Source organism: Anabrus simplex, chromosome 1 (assembly GCF_040414725.1).
Source record: "Anabrus simplex isolate iqAnaSimp1 chromosome 1, ASM4041472v1, whole genome shotgun sequence".
NCBI lineage: Eukaryota > Metazoa > Arthropoda > Insecta > Orthoptera > Tettigoniidae > Anabrus > Anabrus simplex.
This window is the reverse complement of record NC_090265.1, coordinates 714,636,316-714,649,611: the sequence shown is the minus strand read 5'-3', so window position 1 is coordinate 714,649,611 and position 13,296 is coordinate 714,636,316. Positions and strand designations below refer to the sequence as shown.

Below are 13,296 nucleotides of genomic sequence, written 5' to 3'. Positions count from 1 at the left end.
AAAAAAAAAAGAAAAAAGAGGTAAAGAAGCCTATCCCTCGAAGTTCCAGTGAAGCATGTTATGAACCTGTTTTCTGTGGTTTCCCATTTTCACACCAGGCAAATGCTATGGATTTACTTCAATCAAGGCCACAGCCACTACTTTCCCAATTCCGTTGCCAAAAACCTTAATTGTTTAGTGCGACTTTATTTATTTAATTTCTTTCTTTCTTTCTTTCTTTCTTTCTTTCTTTCTTTCTTTCTTTCTTTCTTTCTTTCTTTCTTTCTTTCTTTCTTTCTTTCAAAGAGGCACCTGAGCCAAGGCTCATAATGGAGCAGTACAATTAATTACATACGGCAACAAAGATGAGATTTGGGAATATGAGCTTCTAGGACAAAAATGTAGTATGCTAAAGCAGTACTCTATAGTCTTGACATTTTTACTTTTAGAAAATTAACAAGCTTAGTTTTAAAGATGTGTAATTTAGTGGCTTCTCGAATATGCTCAGGAAGGCTATTGAAAAACTTTACAGAGTAAAGAAGTAAGTGCCATACTTAGTAGACTTTGATGATTTACAGTGAATTTTAGTAGATCCTCTTGTACTGTATGAATGTATATCAGAATTCAAGTTGCAAAGGGTGTTCGAATGAGCTTGTCCATTTTTCAATTTATACAACATAATAGCTGAAGCTTTTTTTACGAAGATCATCTAGTGGCAGCACATTACAATACTGGTAGACCTGTATGGTTGGTGTTAAGGTGGGTAAGTTGAAGAGTATTTTCAGTGCTCTTTTCTGTAAGATACTGATCTTTTCAAATTGTTCTTTACTGCAACATGCCCAGATATGAATCGTGTTATTCAGGTGGCTTTCAATTAGTGCAAGATAAATACTCTTCAACAGTCCACGAGAAACTTTGTATTTTAATCGGCTGAGTACACCAACAGCAGGAGTTATTCTATCACACAGCATTGTGATATGATTCTCCCAAGTTAGTGACTCATCTATGCTAAGTTCTAGAAATTTAGTTGATTGAACTTGAGGTATCACTTGGTCATAGAAACTTAAGTTGATGTCCAGAGGAAATGTACATAACGGTTTGTGAAATATAATATAATTAGTTTTATTATGATTAATTCTTAGTCGGTTGATAGTAATTCAGGTCTGAATTAAAGATATGTCATGTTGCATCTTTTCTTCAAGATTATATATACAATTCCCTGTGTAAAAATGTTAAAACAAGTAAGAGAAAAAAAGAGTTGTGGATAAAATTATAAAGGAGACAAAGGAAGCATATGGGAATACTGTGATGAAGTTATTACAATTTGCAGACGATGATGTGGCCTGGAGAATGAACAGCAAATAAGTACGAGAACAACTTGATGTAGTGAGTGAGAAAATTGAAAAGTTTGGTATGAAAATCGGCGCAGAGAAAAGCAAGACCATGGAGCTATCAAGACGAGAAAGACCAGGGAAAGGCATTGTGAAAATTGGTCAAAGCCTTAAAAAATTGTTGACAGTTTCAAATATCTAGTGAGTGAATTAATGCAGAATACAAGGCTGGACTTTGAGATTAGCAAGAGGGTGCAACAGGGCAATGCATTCTTCCAGAGTGTAAGACACCTTGGCTGGAATAAAGAAGTGTTAAGAGATAAGACAAGGAAAGAGAAACAAAGATGTGAGAAAGAAGGTTGGAATGGAAAAACTTGATGAGAGAATTGATAGGAGTAAACTAAGATGATTTGGACATGTAAGGATGATGGAGGAGGAAAGAATACTAAAACAGATGATGGAGAAGAAGTTAGAGGGAGGGAGAGCTAGAACAAGGTGGATCGATTCAATAAAGGGGGGTGCCTATAGGTGCTAAAGACGTAATGGAAAGGTGTTAATATATGGGCTAGTAGGCACAATCACATTTGATGAGCATCAACATTTCACCTCCTCTACAACAGGCTTTTGTCAAGAAATTGCTTCAAGATGAAAATGATCTCTGTATAAGTGGAGGTACTACCATTCACTGCACAGTCCATAATTCTGGAGATGAGCTGCTACCTGTTTCTGAGTCCTGGGAGCCAGTACTGCTTCCTTGCGAATGAAAATGTAGGAATGCTTCCCTATTTTCATTTGCTCTTGAAGTGGTAGTCAGCATATCTGTAACTCGGATTTTGACAGTTGTCTGAGTGCGTATTCTACAGGGGATGAGCTTTGTTCAGACTGTAGTGATGTTTATTTTTCTTTATCCCTGTATGCTCCTTTCTGCAAGAACAAGATATGTGTTAATTCCTGGAAGACAAACCTTGTTATCTGACGGCAGCCATGAAAGCCTACATCTTGTTAATTAGGAGAGGACACTCCCTTTGGTTTCATGTTGTTCTAAGGAATAGGATGCAAGACTCGTGCAGTGCTAGTAACTTCACCATCTAGAAAAATGGGCCAAGATAATGTATGGGAGGACTTTCTTAAGGGGTGAAATGGTGCTGCACAACTCACTGAAGAGAACTTGAAATATTGCAATGATTTGTATTGTGAAGTTTCTCCTAAACATTGTATGGAGGAAGGGGCTCACTTCTTTTCAGGAGCAACTTCAGCAATCAGCTGAACACCTTATGGTTATTGTAGATGCTGAGTCAAAGGAAATCATTGGTACAACTCATGCTAAGTTCAAAGAGCTGGTTGCAACAATTCAGGGTTGTGGTTATTTTGACCAGGTGGTTTATGAGGCTATAGAGAAGCTGGTAAAGGAGGTAGCTGAGGCGTTGTCCCAGTCACTTCAGAGGAAACAGAGTAAGAGGAATATGTTACTGAAGGACAAATGATGGTACAGAAATGCCAGCATATCCTCAAGCTATTAGGTGGTGGACCATTAATTATCCTATCCTCCACTGACAAAGACTGCAGCCGTAATTTGTGGAGCTATGTTTTTCATTTACGTGTAATCTATCCACGCATTCTTACATGGTAAGTCGCTGCTCTCCATCTCTTTCCTAGATTTGAATATATTTCCCTCCTGCTAACTTTCATACCTGAGTATTTAAAATGTGCTCCTGGTATATCTGTGTATTGATATGTTGGCACTTTAACCCATCTGCATGAAGTTCTCAGTTTTGTTATCAGGCATTGAGTACTTCTTCCTTGGTCACCCTTATCAAGAGAGCTCCTAGGTTGGGCTGTGGATAATTGACGTCCATCCACTACTGTCACCTCCCTGGAGACACAAGTGATTCATACCGTTTCTTGGGTGCTCTTTAGATTTTTTATCCACTTCAACACTCCATATAGGCTATTATTATGATCGGCTTGCCATACCCAAAGGCATTTTATAGTTAACTGCTAGGTTTTAGCAAAACCGTCCCTAACCTGGAGAACAGACTCTGCCTGGTGGGTTTCAGTGACATTTCCTCCACTGGGAGAGGGGACCAGCGCCCAATTAAAGGAATTCTTCCGCCAAAAGTCATTGATCCCTTTAGAGAGCTTGGTTATTCACTGCCGCTCGACACTCGGTATTGAGCCACTGGCTGTATGGCCTGCTTGAACCCATAAGCAGGTAACCTTGGCAAGACAATCGGCATTGATTATGTCAGGAAAAACCATAATCACAAATTATTCAATTGGTACCACATCAGAAGTCTAGCAATCAGCGATCTCCATCATTTTCGGAGGGAGGTTGTCTTACATGTGTCCATTGCTGCATAGTATACCAGTTCACATCATGTTAGGCTCTGTAATGTGGGAGAATGTTGCACAAAAGCAAGTGGCGAAAGAACCTAGTCATGTCTTTGGACATCTTATCTTGCTCATATAGGTATCGCTCGTTATGCCTGGTCATGTTTGTACATTCATCTCTGCATTCTCTGCTGTCATATATATATGGCATCACAATTCTTCTTCACATGGTGGCCACTTGGCAGACAAATTCCTTATTATAATATCAGTCCCGTTGAGTCTTTTCTGTGCTGAACTTGAACTAATGTTGTCATTTATCATCTGTCCATTTTCATGAAACTAACCATTATAAGAGCACTTGGAGTAATCCCAAGCTAAAAGCACTACATTTGTGTTAGTCAACACATTCCAGCTCTCTTGTATATTTAACAGATCAGTCAGCTTCAGACATAACTCTGTTATATCTCTCATAATATTACAATTTGTGAAGGCTTTCATGGCCCTTTCATTTCTTCAACCAATACCTTCATTCTTCAGTGGTGAGAACTCTTCCTCTTTTTCATGTTAAAAGGGCCTGATAATGCTGCTGTTTTGCCTTTTAATACAACAACGTCCATAACCACACCATATCTTAAGCTCTTTGCAAGGGGTGTAGGCGATCTGTTCCCACCAACAAGGCCATTTTATTTGCTTGCCTAAGTACCAATCTGTTTATGATTTTTTTAAACAAGTCAGGAATACATTAGCGCTGCTGCACAAATGTGCAGTCATTTGCAACTTTTCACTTTTAGAAAATCCAGTGCGTTACGTGATCTGTTAATGTGATGTGTTCTGTATTCTCCCCAATTTCCCCTAGACGATGCGATGTGCGCCTAGCACACTCTCGGGCTCCTGGTATAGAGTGTTATGTTTCCAGACGAGCGCAAGCTGCGTTATGCGGCCCTCACCAACGATGTGGACCGCCTGACTCAGCTGCTGGAGAAAGGAGTTAACCCCAACTGCTGTGATGCTCACAAGAGGACACCACTGCACCTCGCCTCCTGCAAGGGCTACTGTGATATAGTGAGGTACAGTCTTTAGTCTACATTGTGCATGTGAATCCGAAATTTTGTAGAGATTTTTCTCTATCAAATTGGATACAACTCTTCTAGAACATTTCCAGATTTACACTATCCTCTCTGAAAGAAGTTCAGTAGACAAAAGTGCTTGCTCCTGTGGGGTTAGGTTAATAGTTGGTGATGGATCAATTGGCACTTCCCACAGATAGTCTCAGTCGCGCAGCAACTGGCTCAATTTGCATTCTCTTCCTCCTGGTCAAGCCATTGTGTTACTTATCTTCTACGTGACCTCTTTAAACTTCTCATTTACCATGGGCAAGATTTGTTCACAGTCTAAGGTTATGTTCAGAAATTAAATCTCTGAACCATTTGAAATTCATACTGGTCTTCGACAGGGAGTTCGATTACCCCCGTTGATGTTTAATTGTGTGCTTGAAAAATTTATGCGTGAATGGAGTAAGGTATATCCCCCAACTGTTGAGATTGGAAGAAATGTTTGACTAAATTGTCTTGCATTTGCTGATGATCTGGCGCTATTATCAAATAGTATACAAGAAGCAAAATTTCAAGTAGAGTAACTAGGAAGATAGCAGCGAAGGTTGGGTTGAAAATATCTTTTGAGAAAACAAAATTGATGCCATCCTTTAAAGTTGACACTCCACATAGTATATTAAATAATACTCAGAAAATAAAAGTTGTAAGTAGATTTAAATATCTTGGTGAAATTGTCACTTGGAATGCTAATGAAAAAGCGTCCATAGATAATAGAACTAAAATTAAGAGGAGCACAACAAATTACATGGCTAAGTTACAAAAAACAGTCTCTTTCAATTAATGCTAAATTTCGCCATTATAACTCCGTCATCAAACCAGAAGAAACGTATTCAAGTGAAACATTATTGAAATTAAATACCCAAGCAACAACAGACAAACTGCAGAAAGTGGATAGAAGGATTCTCCGGACGGTTATTAATAAAAAAACATCAGGATTATGGCCATTGGAGACTTTTACCTAATTCAGTAATTTACAAGGAAAGTGAATCAATTATTGACATGAAGAGAAAACGGAGGATTGCATTTTTTAGACATATGTACCGTTTGCCAAATTTTAGACTCCTAAAACAGCTTTTTGATTACTTTTGAAATAGTAAAACAAAAAACACTTGATTTAAAAAAAATACAAATGGATTTGGATGAATTGAAAATTACTACAAAGCAAATTGAAAATAGAGAAGAGAGGAAGATTCTAAACAACAAATATACAAAACTATCACTTAAAACATCAAAATGTAAGCAGTATGTTATATCAGCAGAAGAACGGACAGCAAGATCGTCTAGAAGGAAGAAGTTTTGGGAAAAGAAGAAATTATGAAGGGTTAAAAAATGAACTTATTTTTTGGAAATGTTATTGTATACAGTTGATTTTGGTATTCCCTTGTGGGCGTAAACAGTGTTAATAAATAAAATTGGATGATATACAGGAAAAACTGCAGGATTTGTTCATAATACACAGACAACCATTCTTTTGTACATCTTTAATATTCAGAATATTTGGATCATAATGTTCTTAGCATTTTGCTGTATGCTCCACATCTGAAATGCATCAATTCTTTGATCTCCAGCTTTTATAAAATCAATTTTTGAAATATCACAATTTCATAATTTCCAGGGACAGATATAAATATCAGCAGAAAAGAAGTGTCATATTTCCCTTTGGAAATATCAAATGATCATAAATATTGCCATTAATGCTTTCACGGCCCATACTTATAGACATGATACTGTATAGGCTTTTGGGGTTATGCCGTGTCAAGAAAATAAGGTGAAATTCTTAACGTTTCGTAGAAAACTATGCTCTGTGTCCTCAGACGAAATCTTAACTGACCACGAGAAAGGCTTCGTAAACAATGACACTTCGAAATTTGGACGTTATAATAGAAATGGAAATGGTATGTTCATACGCCACCAGATGGCCACCAGGATGTGGCACAGTGCTAGCATTCGAAGCGGAATCTGACTGAACCATCCCAATCAGACTAAGCGGTTTACATAACGTGTTTGCGTAACATGTGACATAGACAGGTGTATGATATAGACATAACCCTGGAATGAAACATCTGGCGACGAGGAATGTACGAATTTGGAAAACACCTAGACGAAAAAACAGTAGTGAAGGGACAGGGAAGGGTACTACCTATGTAAATTCTTAATGTCTGGCAACTGGGTATTACTTAATTGATAGCCGGTGTCCCTGTTGAAATTGCTCACAGTGTGAGTGAAACCAAGGACAAATTGTCCCCCCTTTTACATCCTGGGGTATACGAAATTTGCTGTACGTGCGGTAAGGTATACATCGGCCAAACATGCCGGTCCATTGGTACCCGAATCAAAGAACATGAACGTAATATTCGTCTCAACCAACCAGACAAATCGGAAATAGCCGAGCACGCTCTGTCGTCGGATCATGATGTCATGTTCCAAGATGCTCGAGCTCTTACCCACACTAGACACTACAGGTCCAGGATTATACGGGAAGCTGTGGAAATACGTAGAAATCCTAACAATTTCAACAGGGACACCAGCTATCAATTAAGTAATACCTTGTTGCCAGGCATTAAGAATTAACGTAGGTAGTTCCCTTTCCTGTCCCTTCACTATTGCTGTTTCGTTTCGGTGTTTTCCAAGTATGTACGTTCCTCGTCGCCAGATGTTTCATTCCAGGGTTATGTCTATATCATACACCTGTCTGTCTTATGTTACGCAAACATGTTATGTGAACAGCTTTGTCTGATTGTGATGGTTCGGTCAGCTTCCGCTTCGAATGCTACCGCTGTGCCACGTCCTGGTGGCCATCTGGTGGCGAATGAACGTACCATTTCTATTATAACGTCAAATTTCGAAGTGTCATTGTTTAAGAAGCCTTTCTCGTTGTCAGTTGAGATTTCTTCTGAGGACGTAGAGCACAGTTTTCTGCAAAACGTTAAGAATTTCACCTTATTTTCTTGACATGGCATGACCCCAAAAGCCTATACAGGATCATAAATATGTCTTTCACCGGGCGAGTTGGTCGTGCGGTTAGGAGCATGCAGCTGTGAGCTCTCATCCGGGAGATAGTGGGTTCGAACCCCACTGTTGGCAGCCCTAAAGATGGTTTTCCATGGTTTCCCATTTTCACACCAGGCAAATGCTGGGGCTGTACCTTAATTAAGGCCACAGCCGCTTCATTCCCATTCCGAGGTCTTTCCTGTTCCATCGTCGCCATAAAACCTATCTGTGCCCGTGCGACATAAAGCAAAATAGCAAAAAAAAAAAAAAAAAAAAATCTTTCAATAAATGTAACTCAAATTGATAACTATTCATTTAGTTGCATCTAATGAATCATTTTCGAGAGACAACTGTATGGAATTTGGAGTCGAAAAGTGCAGGATTCAGTGCATCGCAAGGGGGAGACTTACTCAGAGCATATCAGTCTACCACGAATAAAATATTCAGTTCTCTAGAGTAGGATCAGATGAGGTCATGTTAATAAAAGAGCCTTCTGTATGTGTCTCAACCATGGCTATCCATCAGTACTTTACATCACAGCCTGCACACTTGCTAAGTAACATCGCATCACACATTTTACATCGCTGATTTCAGATGACCCCTAGCTGTAAGACATATTTATGTCAAAACTACTTTTGTTATGTGCTGTACGTTAGTTTACCATTCAGTTGCATTGCTTTATGCACATCGTATAAAGGATGAAAATAGTCATTCTCTTTAAGTACTAAAAATATTTGTCCTTCCTTAACATTACCGCTTCTGTAATTCAGAAATTTTTCCTTTTTTTGCTTCCAACAGGAAATGTTCATCATCATCATCATCATCATTTTCCAGCACCAGTTTCCCGGGTGTGGTGTAAAGCGCTCGCCATTCATTGATTCCTTGGCCTCCCTACTGGCCTCACCCCTTTCACTTCTCTGTCAAAGTAATTCCTTGCTGTTCTTGTTCTGTCCATCCTCATAACATGTCTAAACCGTTATAGTCTGTGTATACCTAAAAGCTCGGCAACAGGTACAGTAGAAGTCCGTTATAGCGAGAATTCGCAACAGCGAAGAATTTACTCGCTATAACAGATTGTCGTTAAATCCGATTTTTGTATAAAAGTCGGAAAACCCTTCATGCACTTTAAAATCGATATGAAACAGCAATCCGTTTGTTCAAAACTTGCGTTTCCGCAGATGATATCCACACTACGGCTTACTTGTTTGTTATTTTTCGTAATCCGATACTACGTGAAAATGTATGTTTAATTTCATTCTGAAAAAAATATAGTTCCGTATTTCTCCGAATCCAAGATGAACCCCACTTTTTCCTTAAAAAAAAATAAATCAGGCTCAAAAAGAAGTTTGTAAAATCATACAGGCCTACGCATGTTTAGACTATTTTTAGACGCCAAACATTGACTTGCGTCACGCCGTTTTTCTTTTTTTTTTTTTTTTTGTGGCTGCACAATTATTCTTTATTTCCGCGGGTTAAAGGACCATTGGCATCACAATATCGAAGAGAACTCGTTGAAAATTTTCCGGCAATACCTATTCCATGCGTCTCTACAATACAACGATCCATCGGGAAATTATTCTTGCTGTCTATAAAACTGTTACTTTTACGCACCGTCAGATATAACCGGCTACCGCTACACGCACGTCTCGCTTGTCGGGTGCGGCCACGTTCAACGGCTAGCGATGTATAGGTCTAATCGCGAACGTTGAAAGTCAACGCACGAGTTTATTGCGCCTCGGTATGGCCAACCGCCCTTGCATTTTTCGTGCTCATACCTCACAATTTCATCATCGACTTCTTTAAAGCGTCCTTGTTGCGGACCACTGAATGCATTTTTGTACGGTATGCATTTTTTTGGCTTTTTGTCTTCACGCTAACTCCAAATATTGGCTTTAGTTAGGCCTATGCCGTATTTTCTTGCGGCTGCACAATTTTTCTACATTTCCGAGTGTTTAATAAACATTAAATTAAAATTGGCACCATAATATCGACTAGAACCCGTTGAAAATTTGCCGGCAATACCTTTTCCACGTATCTTTACAATACGACTATCCATCACGAAAATATTCCTGCTCTCTATAAACCTTAATTTTACTAAGCGTCAAGTACAATAGACGCGTTATGACTCTGCCACTGAGTAGCCATGGTTTTTCTAAGAATTCGAAGGGTCGCATGTTTTGATGCCATTCTGCAGATTTGAGAAACACGCAGGCACTGCACACTGTACAACCGGTAGCGATGTGTAGTAAAGAGGCGGTCGTTTATTGTCAATGAGTTCTGTGCGCGTGTGAAAAGAAGCAGCGTGGTTACCGCGGTAGTTGCCAGTGGCATCCATTAACTTACTGTTAGGCCGCGTATGCAACAACCCTTGAGTTTTCGCATGAGATTCTGAGGGAAAAGAAAGTCTTTGATTCGGAGAAATACGGTATCACTCCAGAGATTTCTGTGGCAAACACCTCAGCTTTCTTCTTCAAACAGCGTCACCTAACCTAACCTAACCCAACCGTGTATGTAGCCTATCATGAAAACATATTTGAAACGCATGTAGAGAAATAACCTCCTCGCGAAAAATTTACATGTAAATAGCCATAGGCCTAACTAGACGCGAGAAGATATGAAATATCCTCTGAAATCAGTGATGTACTGTGCCATATCTTGAGGTGTATGACATTCTCACGAAATTTCCGTATCTAACACTAAAATTAAGATACGTTTATTCAGTCTTTATTTTTACGAGTTAAGAACTGCTATCAGCCACGTTATTTACGCATTTATTACGAAAACGTGTTATACTCTTTCATTTAGAATTTTCTTTAGAGAACAGCAGTCGATAGGTATTACTAATCAACTCCATCGCCTTTGAATGTTAACGAGAGAGCTCGCAAATGCACAAAGTGAGAAAACTATACCGTACCGAAGATGATCGATCGCATTTTGTTGCAAACGTTTCAATTTTCTTATTCAAACAGCGTCACGTATCCTCACTTTACCATACTATACGTATGATGAAAACACACTTCAAGCGCCGGTAGAGAAATTATACATTTCTCGTTATACATTTTCATAATAGCCTTTCCGTAATTTAACCAGACGCGACAAACTACTAACTAACCTATGAAATCAATTAAACACTCTGCCATATCTCGAGGTGTATCTCATTCTTACTTAATTGCAGTATTTAGCCTCAAAATTAAATGGTCGTTTAGTCAGCCTTCATTTTTAACGATTTAACAACCGTTATCGGACACGTTATTTACGCATTTATTACGAAAATATGTTCTTTTTTCATTTCGAATTTTCTTTACGGAACAGCTGTCGACGGATATTACTAATCGACTCCGACATCGCCTTTGAATGTCGACGAGAGAAATCGCTAGTGCACATAGCGAGGAAACTATGCCGAAGGTAATCGATCGCGTGCAATATCATCGCTGGTGAATAAATATCGGTAACGGAAAAAAAAAGCGCGCGCTTAATCGCTCGTAATAACGGATGCGCCATTGATAGGGTTCTCGCTGTAACCAAAGGACGATACACAGTTTAATAGAGGAATTTTGAAGGGGCAGAAAAAAGTCGTCGCTATAACAGAGTTCTCGTTATGTGCCGTACTCGCTATAGCGGACTTCTACTGTATTTTGATGTCAGCCTCCTTTCTGTTTGCTTAATTTGTAATCTTGTTTTTCCTGGTCTTTTGGGTCATTGTTCTGATGAATTTCATTTCTGTTGACTGGATTTTACCATTAACCTTGTTATGTAGGATACACGTTTTGATTCCATATGTGAGAATTGGAATGAAGTAGGTATGAAACATGGTCAGTTTTGATTTCTGGGGTATTTTATCATCCCAGAGTAGATTTCTCACTTGAAAATAAAATTCAGAAGATTTGAGGCCTGATAAGTATTTCTTGGTTTATTGTTATCTTTGGGAATGATACTTCCTAAGTATTTGTGGTTAGAAATAGATTGTAACAGAGTTCCCTCCATGAAAATGTTTGAAACTGTGCCTTTGCTGTTGATAGTCATTTCATCAGCCTTTAAATTTGCCATTCCAAAGATTTAGTTTCTCCTGTACTTTGGCTTCATTTTCTACCTAAATAAGAACATCATCTGCAAATATTAGAGTGTTAAGCTCTTCGCCAATGTTCTTGGATGGATTTTATGATCTGATCCGGAACAGTGATGAACAGGAGTATTATCTGGCTTAAAGAACAAGGGGAACAGATTTATACATGGCAGAGGAGAGAAAACTCCTCACTGAACAGGTTAGCTCAGTGCACTGCGACAAGGCCAGTTATGGCAGCTAGCTCTGTACTCGGGAGGTAGGTAGATATAGTATTAAAAAGATGGGTAGGTCCACCTACACAGAGTGGCCAAAAGTCATGGGAAGACACTGAATGTGATGTTAATGAGTTGCTCCTCCACAAGCCCTCAAAACTGCAGTGATACGGCGAGGCATTAACTCTACAAAATGTTGGAATCGTTATGGAGGGATCTGGACCCATGCATCTTGCACTGCCACCCAACTTCATTGGAGTGCTCCTCCAACTACCTGCCTGCACCACAGAGCGGTGACATGGTGCATTGTCCTGTTGAAACATAGCATCTCCTTCAGGGTACTCTAGGGCCAGAAAGGGATGTAGATGGTCTGAAAGAATGTCCACATAATGTGCATCTGTTCAGCGCTCCCCGCAGCCGGACAACGGGGCCTGTTGCAACCATGAGAACGCCACCCAGACTAGAACTGAGCCACTGCCCGCCTGGACACAACCTTGTTGACACGCAGGATCCATAGCAACACGTCGCAATTAACTGACTTTGAACGTAGGATGATCATCGGCGCACGTCACATGGGTCATAGCAATGCGGTTTTCCGTTATCACACCAGGCAAATGCCTTCGGGAGATAGTGGGTTCAAACTCCACTGTTGGCAGCCCTGAAGATGATTTTCCATGGTTTTCCGTTATCACACCAGGCAAATGCAAATGCAATGGTGTTTCCTTCCCATATGCCACAATCTCACGTGCTCATCAGCTGAATACAACTGGAACCGGGATTCATCAGAGCATACCACACGGCACCACTGTTCCAGGGTCCATTGCCGATGTTCGCGGGCCCATGCATGTCGTTGAGCTCTGTGTCGAGGTATCAGCAACAAGACATGAGTTGGTCGTGAAGCCTATGCGGTGTAAGGTGCCTCCTTACAGTCCTGGTAGAAATTGTTTCCTGATTCCCAACATTCAACTGGGCAGTGATCTGACTCACACATTGTCAAGTACCCAGTATGGTTCTGCGGAGGTGACATGATGTCCGTTCATTAAACACCTGTGGTCTTCCTGTGAGGTATTTTGCGTGGGTGGTAACATTTTCTGTGTGCTATTGAAGTTACACCCTCGACAATCTTGACCTCGGCAACTGGAATTCGCGTGTAATATCCGCATTGCTATGACCCATGTGACGTGCGCCGATGATCATCCTACGTTCAAAGTCAGTTAATTGCGACGTGTTGCTATCTTCAGAACACTGGTATCTTAGACAAACTGCTCAGCTATGCC

The 13,296-nt window shown here is 39.9% G+C and overlaps 1 protein-coding gene across 2 annotated transcripts in view; it reads left to right on the top strand.

The window, feature by feature from the left end:
* LOC136857392 (ankyrin repeat domain-containing protein 54) overlaps positions 1-13,296 on the top strand; it is a 179,082-nt gene that overhangs the window by 20,541 nt on the left and 145,245 nt on the right. For both annotated transcript variants that reach the window (XM_067136027.2, XM_067136026.2), the window contains exon 5: positions 4,558-4,708. In XM_067136027.2, coding sequence (XP_066992128.1) covers positions 4,558-4,708 — 151 coding nt within the window. The remainder of the gene's footprint in view (positions 1-4,557; positions 4,709-13,296) is intronic.